This window comes from Elephas maximus, chromosome 3 (assembly GCF_024166365.1).
Source record: "Elephas maximus indicus isolate mEleMax1 chromosome 3, mEleMax1 primary haplotype, whole genome shotgun sequence".
In the NCBI taxonomy this organism is placed as follows: Eukaryota; Metazoa; Chordata; class Mammalia; order Proboscidea; family Elephantidae; genus Elephas; species Elephas maximus.
In genome coordinates, this window is record NC_064821.1 from 135,497,265 (window position 1) to 135,509,424 (window position 12,160).

Here is a 12,160-nt window from a genome sequence, read left to right on the forward strand (position 1 = left end):
TTAGAATCGGAAGCTCCCCAAAATCACGGGCAAGAAAAGGACAGTAAACATTCTACTTAAAATGTCATTAAAGCTTTAAATAGCTTCTTTGGAAATCTGTTCTACTCTTATCTGTCATGTCTTATAACAAATAAAACTTCATTTAAATTCACTGAGTTAGCTAATGTAGTTATAATTTGGAAAGAAAAATGAAACTATCTTTAAATACTTAAACATTAAATCCTAGTGATTTTCATATGTCTAAAAATAGGAACTGTTCCTAATTTAGTCGGCAAGGACTTTTGTGGTTGATTCTAGTTCACCTTAAAATCTTACAAAAAGAATGTGCGTATGGCACAGATGGGAGCAGGGAGTGACTGGATGTCCTTTGAGGGAAAAAGGGGAGATATTTCTACCTAGTATCAAATAATAGTAGTTCATCAACATTATTTAACAATATAATTAAACAAATTTTAGAATGGTAACTCTCCCCCTAATTTGAACAGTGACAGCTGAACAATCCCAAAATAGATGGCTTCATTACAAAACGCTAAAAAATTAGAAGCTCAGTGACCAGTCTGAGTCCAAAAGAGCAATCACTGAGGACACAATTTTTACATGAGGCTGGTTAGTACTTTCATGTGCATGAAAGGCTTCTGTCTTGCCCCAAAAACATTTGTCAGTTTTGTGATCATATGGTTCTAATATTTTATTTAAATAGTTACATTTAATGTGGTTAAAGTAATTAATTTTATGATTGTCTTTCAATGCAGATTTTTATCCAAAACATTTTTGGCTCATTTCCAGTGTTGGAAAATCATAAATTAGAGTTTGCACAGTGGTTCAAAACTATCTGTCAATTAGTGCTTATTCACAGATCATGGTAATGAGGCTGGTACATGCAGTTACTATGGAATGTGAATGATGTTTTACGCAAGATTGGACTATCACACCATACTCACAGGACTGCCATCAGGACCAGCAGGGCCTCTGTCTCCAAAGTCACCTGGAAAGCCCTGGCACAGAGAAATGGGAAGAATGCTCTTAAAGCCAAAATACATAAATAATCCACTGATTTCTGAAAAAGAACTGAGTAATAGAAAATATTTATATCCTAACTCGAGCTGTAATATAAAATGGTATATTTTTGCATAATACTTTATTATTTCTGTATTTCATAAAAATTATTTTATATGCCATGTAATATATTTTTTTATATAAAGAAAGATAAGTTGGAGAACACAGAAACTTGTTCATTACTATAAAAAAAATCGCTGAATGCATGGGAACATAACCAAAATTTCTGGCTGACCAATCCATTAGTGTCTCCATTATTTCATGCTATTTGTATACCAAGACCACAAGGAACGAAATGGCTAATGTTATTAAGCACTTATCATATAGTAACGGTTTACTATACATTATTATATATAAACTATCTCATTTAATCTTTACAACAGATCTATTTGATAGGTATTAATATTATCATCATATGATCAATCATATGGTCTACTATTCCAGGAATGACAAACAGAAATGGCATCTCATTCATTGTCAAAAAGAACATTTCAAGATCTATTCTGAAGTACAACGTAAGTGATAGGATAATATCCATATGTCTAGAAGGAAGACCAGTTAATACGACTATTATTCAAATTTCACACACCAACCATTAAGGCCAAGGATGAAGAAATTGAAACTTTTTACCAGCTTCTGCACTCTGAAATTGATCAAACATGCAATCACGATGCATTGATAATTACTGGCAATTGCAATGCAAAAGTAGGGGAAAAAAAAGAAGGATCAGTAGTTGGAAAATAGGGCCTTGGTGATACAAATGATGACAGAGATTGCATGATACAATTTTGCAAGATCAATAACTTATTCATTGCAAATGCCTGTTCAACAACATAAAGGGCGACTATGCACATGGACCTTACTGGGTAGAATACACAGCAATCAAATAGACTACATCTATGGCAAGAGACTTAGAGAGCTCAATATCATCAGTCAGAACAAGGGCAGGGGCTGGCTGTGGGATGGACCATCAATTGCTCATACACAAGTTCAAGTTGAAGCTGAAAGATATTAAAACAAGTCCATCGGGCCCAAAATATGACCTTGAGTACATCCCACCTAAATTTAGAAGTCATTTCAAGAACAGATTTGATGCACTGAACACTAATGACCAAAGACCAGATAAGCTGTGGGATGACATCAAGGACATCATACATGAAAAAAGCGAAAGGTCACTAAAAAAAACAGGAACAAAAGAAAAGACCAAAACGGATGTCAGAAGAGACTCTGAAACTTGCTCCTGTATGTATAGCAGCTAAAGTGAAGGGAAGGGATGATGAAGAAAAATAGCTGTACAGAAGATTTCAAAGGATGACTCAAGAAAACAAACTAAAATATAATGAAATGTGCAAAGACCTGGAGTTAGAAAACCAAAAGGGAAGAACACACTTGGCATTTCTCAAGCTGAAAGAACTGAAGAAAAAATTCAAGCCTCGAGCTGCAATTTTGAAGGATTCTATAGGGTCACTACGAGTCAGAATTGACTTAATTGTAGTGGATACGGGCAACATATTGAACAATGCAGGAAAGCATCAAAAGAGATAGAAGGAATACACAGAGTCACTATACCAAAAAGAACTGGTTGACGTTCAACCATTTCAGGAGGTAGCATATGATAAAGAACTGATAGTATTGAAGAAAGAAGTCCAAGCTGCACTGAAGGCATTGATGAAAAACAAGTCACCAGGAAATGACAGAATAACAATTGAGGTGTTTCAACAAATGGTTGCAATGCTGGAAGCGTCATTCATCTATGCCAAGAAATTTGGAAGACAGCTACCTGGCCAACCAACTGGAAGAGATTCATATTTGTGCCCATTCCAAAAAAAGGCGGTCCAAGAAAAAAAAGGTCCAAGAGAATGCAGAAATTATCAAACAATATCATTAATATTGCATGCAAGTAAAATTTTGCTGAAGATAATTCAAAAACAGTTGCAGCAGTACATCAACAAGAACTGCCAAAAATTCAAGCTGGATTTACAAAAGGATGTGGAACAAGGGATATAACTGCTGATGTCAGATGGATCTTGGCTGAAAACAGAGAATACAGAAAGGTGTTTACCTGTGTTTTACTGACTATACAAAAGCATTCAACTGTGTGGATCATAACAAATAATGGATAAATCGTGAAGAATGGGAATTCCGGAACACTTAATTGTGCTCATGAGGAACCTGTACGTACACTAAGAGGTAGTTGTTTGAATAGAACAAGGGGATACTATGTGGTTTAAAATCAGGAAGGATGTGCATCAGGGTTGGGATATGTCCTTCCAATGTACTTGTTCAATCTATATGCTGAGCAAATAATTTGACAAGCTGGACTATATGAAGAATGCGGCATCAAGACTGGAGGAAGACCCATTGACAAAGGGCAATATGAAGATGACTCAACATTGCTTCCTGGAAGGGAAGATGACTTGAAGCACTTGCTGATGGAGATCAAAGCCTATAGCCTTCAGTGTGGATTACATGTCAACACAAAGGAAACAGAAACCCTCATGACTGGATGGATAAGCAACATCATGATAAATGGAGACAATACTGAAGTTGTTAAGGATTTCATTTTACCTGGATCCACAATCAACTCCCATGGAAGCAACAGTCAAGAAATTAAATGATGCATTGCATTGGGCAAATCTGCTGCAAAAGATTTTTTTCAAGTGTTAAAAAGCAAAGACGTCACTTTGAGGACTAAAGTGCACCTGACCCAAACGATGGTATTTTCAATGTATGTGAAAGCTGGACAATGAGAAAGCAAGACTGAAGAATTCGTGTCTTTGAATTATGGTGTTGGTGAAGAAATCTGAATATATCATGGACTTCAAGAAGAATAAATCTGTCTTGGAAGAAGTACAGCACTAATGCTCCTTAGAAGTGAGGATGGCGAGACTTCATCCCAGGTACTTTGGACATTTTACTAGGCGAGATCAGTCCCTGGAGAAGGACACCATGCTTGGTATAGTATATGGTCAGCAAAAAAGCTGACAAGATGGATGGACACAGTATCTGTGACAGTGGGCTCAAACACAGCAATGTTTGTGAGGATGGCGCAGGACCTGGCATGTATCATTCTGTTGTACATAGGGTCGGATCGAAGGCACCTTACTACAATATTATCCTCACTCTGCAGTTGAGGAAATTAAAGCACAGAGAAATTAAGTCACTTGTACTAGATTAGACAACAAGTGATTGGAGGGACTGAAATTTGAATGGAGGCAGTCTTGATTCCAGAGTCCATGCTCTTTACTACTCTGCTACACTAAATACTTCATTATTCAAGATAGAACGTGTAAAAAAAAAAAAAAAGTCCTTGAAGTACAATTCTATTGGAGAAAGACACGTGGTACATAAATAATGGAAAAGTAAAACTTGGCAACACTGAAAATCTTGCTTCACAAATATCTATTATGAATTCTATTCTGTAAAAGTATGAAGAAAAGTAAAACACTTTCTCATTATAAATTCTATTGTAAAATATTTCATTTACTCCCTTTTACTTTATATCTTAATGTTTTTCTGTAAAGAATTGCTATCTGATTTAAACTTTAAAACTCATTTTTAAAGGCTAACTTATAAAACGGCTTATTAGACTTACTATTACACTTTAATAACTTCCACTTAAAAAAAAATCGTAAGAGCAACAAAAATAAAAGTATATCTTTATATTATTATAATCTTTTTAGGTAAGCCAGTATTAAATACTGTATGTTTAACAGACTGCCAGAAATCACTGGTTCACGAGTACGAACGTGAATGAACTGTTTAAAAGATGGTTTAACAATGGAAAAAAATGATGTTTCTAAAACATTGTTAACTTGTACTAGAAGCACAGCTTCTCTTATTCTGTTCTCACAAAATAATGTACAAACCAGTGTGTAGTCAAACATATTGTAGCCATACCCCCTTCAAAGTCAGTTGAAGTTCAGGCAGGTGTTTTGCTTTCATTGCTCTTGGAAGTCAAATTCTGTTGTCAACAAGCTTACGAATCTACATCATTCCATTCAGTCTCACCTAAGATGAGTATATGAAAGTATTCATGATGTACAGGTAATGGAAAGGGTAGAGGAAAAATACTGTAATGAATCTGAAACATTACAGATGACTGATTTTTTAGATAGATCATAAGTAAGATTTCTCTTTATCATTTTGCAGAGAAATAATAAAAATGGAGGACATATTGCATAATTCCATTAATGTGAAATGTCCAGAACAGGCAAATTTATAGAGATAGAAAGATTAGTGGTTTCCTAGGGCTGGGGGCAAGGGGTTGAGGGGAAACAGGGAGTGACTGATAACGGTACAGGGTTTCTTTTCCAGGTGATGAACATGTTCTAAAATTAGTAGTGATAGCTGCACAACTCTGAGTACTAAAAACCACTGAACTGTGTACATAAAAAGCATGAATTTTATTGTATGTGAATTATATCTCAAAAAAACTGTTCTTAAAATAGTTAATCAGTCTGAACAAAAAGCAGGATTGTCTGAAAACATCCCTGAGGATTCCTTAGAGTTGCCCAGATAATGTGCTATTTGGGACTGATTACCCACCAACCTCCTCATCCAGTAGGAGGAGCTGTTTTCCAGCTCAACTTTCCACACAACTGGTAATTTCTCCTGACAGCAGAGGAGACTACAACTTCCACAGGTCTCAAGGTCTGTAGGTGTTGGGCAGCTGTACTTTCCAAACCCATGTTATAAATAGCTGGCACTTAAGCCCACAAAAAAAACAACAACAAAAAAGAAGGGTTGAAGTCAATAAAATAAGGCTACATTTTAAGTCTTACATGTTATAATTTATAGAACTAGTATTTAAAAAAAAATTCTCTTAAGGATTTGAGATATAAGCTATAGGCCCATAGACAAGAGTAAGTAAGCAGACATTAAACAGATCTATATCAGTCCTTCTGCAAATTCTTAATGATGATAAAAAAATTATAGAATCATCATTTAATTAAATACAACAAATATTTGACTTACTCTAAGAAGACATCTTGCTTATGATCTTGGTTTAAGAGAAGTCATTCCCAACAGATCAACAAAGAATAGAAGTCAAATTCTACTGTTATAATTTTTAAAAATACATATTTCAGGAAATTTATCCTTCTATATGAAAAAGAACGTAATAGTCATTTTTAATTATTTTTTAAGGTATATCAGGGCCATAGGGTAAATCTACATTCTAACTTCTGCCAGGATGATTAATTCTAGCTCTTTTTTAACCTTTTATCACAAAAATTCTGGGACATTTTAGAAATTAATTGATCACAATCCAGGCAAACTGAAGAATGATCTCAACTCATTCCAGAGTATTCCTAATAGCTTAGTGTTAGCTGCCTAAGACAGTAATTCAGTCACCAATGTCTATTTCCTAAAAAACTTGGCTGCTAACCAAAAAGGTCAGCAGTTTGAATCCACCAGTTCCTCCTTGGAAACCCTATAGGGTTCTACTCTGTCCTATGAGTCGGAATCAACTCAATGACAACGGGTTTTTTATTTATATAAAAAAACCCCAGTGCTCTCGAGCCGATTCTGACTTATAGTGACCCTGTAGGACAGAGTAGAACTGCCCCATAGAGTTTCCAAGGGGAGCCTGGCGGATTTGAACTTAACCACTACGCCACCAGGGTTTCCATATAAACCTGAGTTTCCTATTATAAGAGTTAAGGATGCATTTCTCTCTTCTTCTAAAAATACCATCATTATAATCAATATTTTTTCTAAGGAAAAGAAAAAAAAAGCAAAACTAAACTCTCTCAGGCCCTATAGAAGTTTATATAGTTAAAATTTGTCTGTATTGACAATTAGTTCCCAGAAAAAAGCCATAGAATCGTATTTATTATTAAGGTATACAATATTCTGTAAATAATAACTATATATGAATTTACACAGAATAGTTTCCTTCAGGGCCATCACTAACATTTCCAGGGTCCTGAACAAGAACACAAATGAGATCCACATACCATATATATTAATATTTAAAAGTGATAAATTATGAAAAATAGATTAAATATGTACCCAACTACCTTGACAGATATACTTCCTAAGGAAAAAAATAAAAAATACATATACAATTATGGTTTTTAAATATCTGAAAGTCAGTAAAATATCAAAACAAATGAATTTAATTATTTTTGTGTATGTCTGAGAGTCTAATGATTGGCCAGTGACATCTGGTTAAATAATGAAATAAATATATACATGTATAACTCATAAATCAGGCATCTCAGAAGACAGGCTTGGCGATCTGCTTCTAAAAGGTCATGGCCTTGAAAACCCTAAGGAGCAGCTTTACTTTGCACACATGGGGTCGCTATGAGTCAAAATTGACTTGACAGCAACTAACAACAACAAATAACTCAAATTATTGCCCATTGTTTCCATAAAATTTATTTATCTTGCTTTCATGTCACAGAAGCATCAATAATATTACAATCAAGAATTTCACATACTTTGTGTTTTACTGGTAATAATGTTCTATTAGCTAAATTTTCTTGAATCACTGTAGTTTTTAGGTATTTTTTAATTAATATAAATTTGGGGAAACTTTGTTCTGTTAAGATAGTAAAAGTTAATTTGTCAATAAAATTCTTAATGCAATAATTAGATTCAGAAAAGAACCATGAATTTCACATATTAAGTACAAACACTGTAATAGGGTCAAAAATAATAGGGTCACATAAGATAAATTACATTATCACAAAAAATATTGTAAAATAATTTCATTCTATAAATTGCTATCACTTATGTTTTGATGTTTTCTCTTCTTGAATCACTCACTTTGGGCAAAGTCAACATAACATGCCTTAAGGACACTCAGGCAGCGCTGTGGAGAGGTAGGTCCCCATGGGGAAGAAATGAGGCCTTTCACCAACAACCAGCACCAACTTGGCCAGCCAGTAAGTAAGCCACCTTAGAAGCACATCCTCCAGCCATAGTCAGACCTTCAGATGACTGTAGCCCTGGCCAGAATCTTGAGTCTAACCTCATGAGAAACTCTGAGCTAGAACCACCCAACTGAGCCATTTCTAAATTCCTGACCCACTTAAATTATGAAAAATAATACAAACTCATTGTTATTTTAAACCACTCATTTTGGAGTAATTTGTTATACAGAAGTAAATAACTAATACAGTCACAAGAGTCGATGTCTAGGATTACAGGTTATGCCCTGACAGTGCTAAGTGCTGGATCCTGAGTGACACAGAAACTTATGTATTTTTTAATAAATTTATTGTACTTGTTTGTGATATGCAGAGCCCTCTAAAGTACAGAGCCCAAAGCAAGTATCTCTCTTTACTGAGTCTAAGTAAAGGGCACGGTGGACAAATCCCATCTTCCTTGCTAACTGGGGGTAAGGATCAGTATGAATCCAATTCCCTACGTGTGGAAATGGATTCAGTCCTCACTTTCCGCTTCTCCATCCTTGTCACCAGCTGCTCACATGGCACTTTTTCTCTGACCCCAGCCACCAAGAACTAGGCCATAACTCACATGTTAGAAAAATACCTTATTTCAGACTGCCGAGAAGGCAGACACCAGTACCTGCTGGCTCTCACTGCCCTTGTGGGGCCATCATTCAATGGAACAACTCATAGAATCTCATTGAGAGTGTACTATACATCATGGATTGAACTGTGTCTCCCAAAAAGTCTGTCAATTTGGTTAGGCCATGATTACCAGTATTGTGTGACTATCCACCATTCTGTCATCTGATGTGATTTCCCTATGCGTTGTAAATCCTATCACTGTGATGTAATGAGTTGGATTAGTGGCAGTTATATTGATGAGATCTACAAGATTAGACAGTGTTTTAAGCTAATCTCTTTTGAGATATAAAAGAGAGAAGGGAGCAGAGAGACACAAGGACCTCATACCACCAAGAAAGCAGTGCCAGGAGCAGAGCGCATCCTTTGGACCTGAGGTTCCTGGGCTGAGATGCTCCCAGACCATGGGAAGACTGACGACAAAGACCTTCCCCCAGAGCTGACAGAGAGAGAAAGCTGGTGCCCTAAATTCGGACTTCTAGCCTACTAGACTGTAAGAGAATAAACCTCTCTTTGTTAGAGCCATCCACTTGTGGTATGTCTGTTATAGCAGCACTAGGTGATTAAGACACCATAGTTATAGCTAAAGCTTTATTACAACCAGAAAGGATACAAACAAAGAGAGACACAGGGTGGGGTCTGGGAGGGATCATGGCATGAAGCGTCCATGTCCCAAAGTGGGATATGCTACCCTCTCCTGTGCTTTGTCACCAACCAGGAAGCTCCATCTTCACCTCAGGATTCAAGGCAATTATTAGCCTCACAAAGAAGCCATGATAGATTATGTCATGTCTCATGATGCTTCATCAGCACATTGGGCCTCCAGGTGGTCCCTCTTGGCTTGGTCAACCCCCATTCATTAGCAACAGGTGTTGGTATTGCTAGAAAGAACAGAGGAAAGCCAACTTGCTTTCTGCAAGGTGATTCCACACCTCAAAGGTAGTTATCAAACACTGTAGTTATCAAACACTGTAGTTACCAAACAGTGATATCAAAAGAAGTATTCTAGACTTGTTACACCTGGATAAATTTGTTAATATTTTAGACCACTCAAAGATGCTATGTTTGGTTGTTATTGTTAGGCACCATTGAGTCGATTCCAACTCATAGCAGCCCTATGTACAACAGAATGAAACACTGTCCTGTCTTGCGCCATCCTTGCCATCTTTATTAGGTTTGAGACCACTGTTGCAGCCACTGTGTCAATCCATCTTATCAAGGGTCTTCCCCTTTTTTTGCTGACCCTCTACTTTACCAAGCATGAAGTCCTTCTCCAGGGACTGATCCCTTCTGTATTTGGTAGTATGTCTAAATAGCTTGACACAGTGGAAAACCCCTTGCTTAGACAGTCTAGTAAAATGATGTTTCCCCTAGTTCTACAAAAGAATTAGAAAAATAATGCATGTAAAATAATTACAAAAATATGAAGCTCAAAATAATCATAAAATACCAATGACTACATTTATAGAAATTTTTGAAAAAAGCAATGCAAAATTCCTTCATTAAAGACTACAGTTAACCATGAATATATTTTGTTCTTGCCAGAGTATGGTTTACAGACAATATATTCAATCTAAAGTAGAGATAAAAAACTATAATAGAAAGTTTATACACTAAACAGACAATACTGATGATAACAGAAACTCAACTTTTTCCAAGACTAAGCAATGACAAGAGAAACATTAAAAACACTAGGATTAGAAATACTAAAATAACATTTACAAGTCACTTCTATACATGACTACAGGTAACCAAGAAATTCTGGTATTTGAAAATCCTTCAGAATGAAACAAGATCACCGTAGGAAAAGGCTAGAGTATAAAGTACTCTGAAATTGTACAGTCTCTGTACCCTTCTTTTCCTCACAGTTAGGACAATCTTGTCCATATTTCAGGGGTCAAATCAGTCCTGAAAGTTAAATAATTCCAAACTTAGGCAGAAATTTAAGAAGTTCTACGCACAAATGGTTAAACACCTGGCTACCAGCCAAAAAGTTGATGGTTTGAACTCACCCAGAGGTGCCTGAGAAGACACATTTTGTGATCTGCTTCTGAAAGGTCACAGCTTGGAAAACCCTTGGATCAGTTCTACTCTGCACACATAAGGTCACCATAAGTCAGAATCAACTTGATGGCAACTGACAACATCAGGCCAATTCTCAGAGGCCCACCCACTGAAAACCTAGCTGTGTCCTGGGCCTGAGTTCTCATGATCCAATTCCTGCCTTGTTCTTAAAACTTAGTTACTATCTTGTACCACATTCTGGGAACTGGAATCTGCGATATCCTTGTGTCCAATATCCAGTTTTGGTACACTACATCATGTTCTACCCCAGTGATAAGGACCCTACCTTATTCTTGCCATTTTTCCTCAGAGAATACAATCTCTGAACCTAACATAGGCTAGTTCCCATTTGTACTTACATTCCTGATTTGATAACTATAGGGCTTTCTGAGGTTTCTCTTATGTTATATACCCTGAAAATAATAGCACAAGACATGTTCACCTATGGGTGTTGTACCTCTATGAAATGCTCTGCCTGGACTTACCAGCTGTAGCTCATTGGGCGTCCCTCTTCTCAGTACCTGTTCCAACCCTATGGGTAGGTTTAATCCAAAGTCCTGGCCTCTTCCATACATCATGTCATGCTATACTTAGCCAAATATAGTTACTACAGACTCTGCTCAGTAAAGTAGAATTGAGAAAATCTATTTTTCCTAAAAGAGGCAGAACTACTCACAAATTAATGACAATTTTTTCATAATGTTCTAACAATCATAGTACTTTCTGTATGATCTAACTAGCTTTTTCTGGGACAAATAAAAAACTGTCTCCAAATTCTTCATAAAATGTGCGTATCTGAGACACTTTTCTATGCAATACGTATTTAAGACTGTCTTCGGCCAAGGATAGAAACTAATAACAGATGTCAAAACAGAAGGACTTTATATTCTGAAATTGTAACACTGGCGTTAGAAGCCAAAATACAGTTTGCTTTAAATAGACTCTTCTAGCTTAAAGCTGTATGAAAAAAAGGAGACACTCCTTCTATAGTTAGAAAATTAAACATCTCTGTAGTTAGGGTGTTATTTTGCCCATCATTCTAAAGGATGTACTATTTTTGTTTTCATAGGGAAAACACTGAGCATAGTTTTGCTCTTTGTCAAACTTTAAATGTAACATGATTTGATTATTTATACTCTACTCCGATGGGTTAGAAAAAACTCTTTGAAAACAGTCTATATTTTGACAAAAGTTTTATAGGTATTGTGGAGAGTCAATCCCACGTCCAATTCCATGTTTATCTTCCATTGCAGCAAGTGAGTTCTGCCATAAATTATTTAGGTCCTTGGACTGTGGAGTCATATAAATTTACATGGCCAATTTAGTACAAAAAAAAAAAAGGACTACTTATGAAATGAATCTGAGATTCCTGTAAAATGCTTATTAAAGCAGCTAAAGAACTTTCTGATTGTAGCATCCCTGACTCTAGTCGATTCCAAAGAAAAGTGATTCAAAAGAATGCTGAAATTGTCAAACAATACCATAAATATCACATG

The 12,160-nt window shown here is 36.1% G+C and overlaps 1 protein-coding gene across 1 annotated transcript in view; it reads right to left on the minus strand.

The window, feature by feature from the left end:
• The window catches only part of COL24A1 (collagen type XXIV alpha 1 chain), a 362,779-nt gene that overhangs the window by 274,340 nt on the left and 76,279 nt on the right, over positions 1-12,160 (minus strand). The window contains exon 12 of the mRNA XM_049875555.1: positions 942-995. Within this exon, the coding sequence (XP_049731512.1) occupies positions 942-995 (54 nt within the window). The remainder of the gene's footprint in view (positions 1-941; positions 996-12,160) is intronic.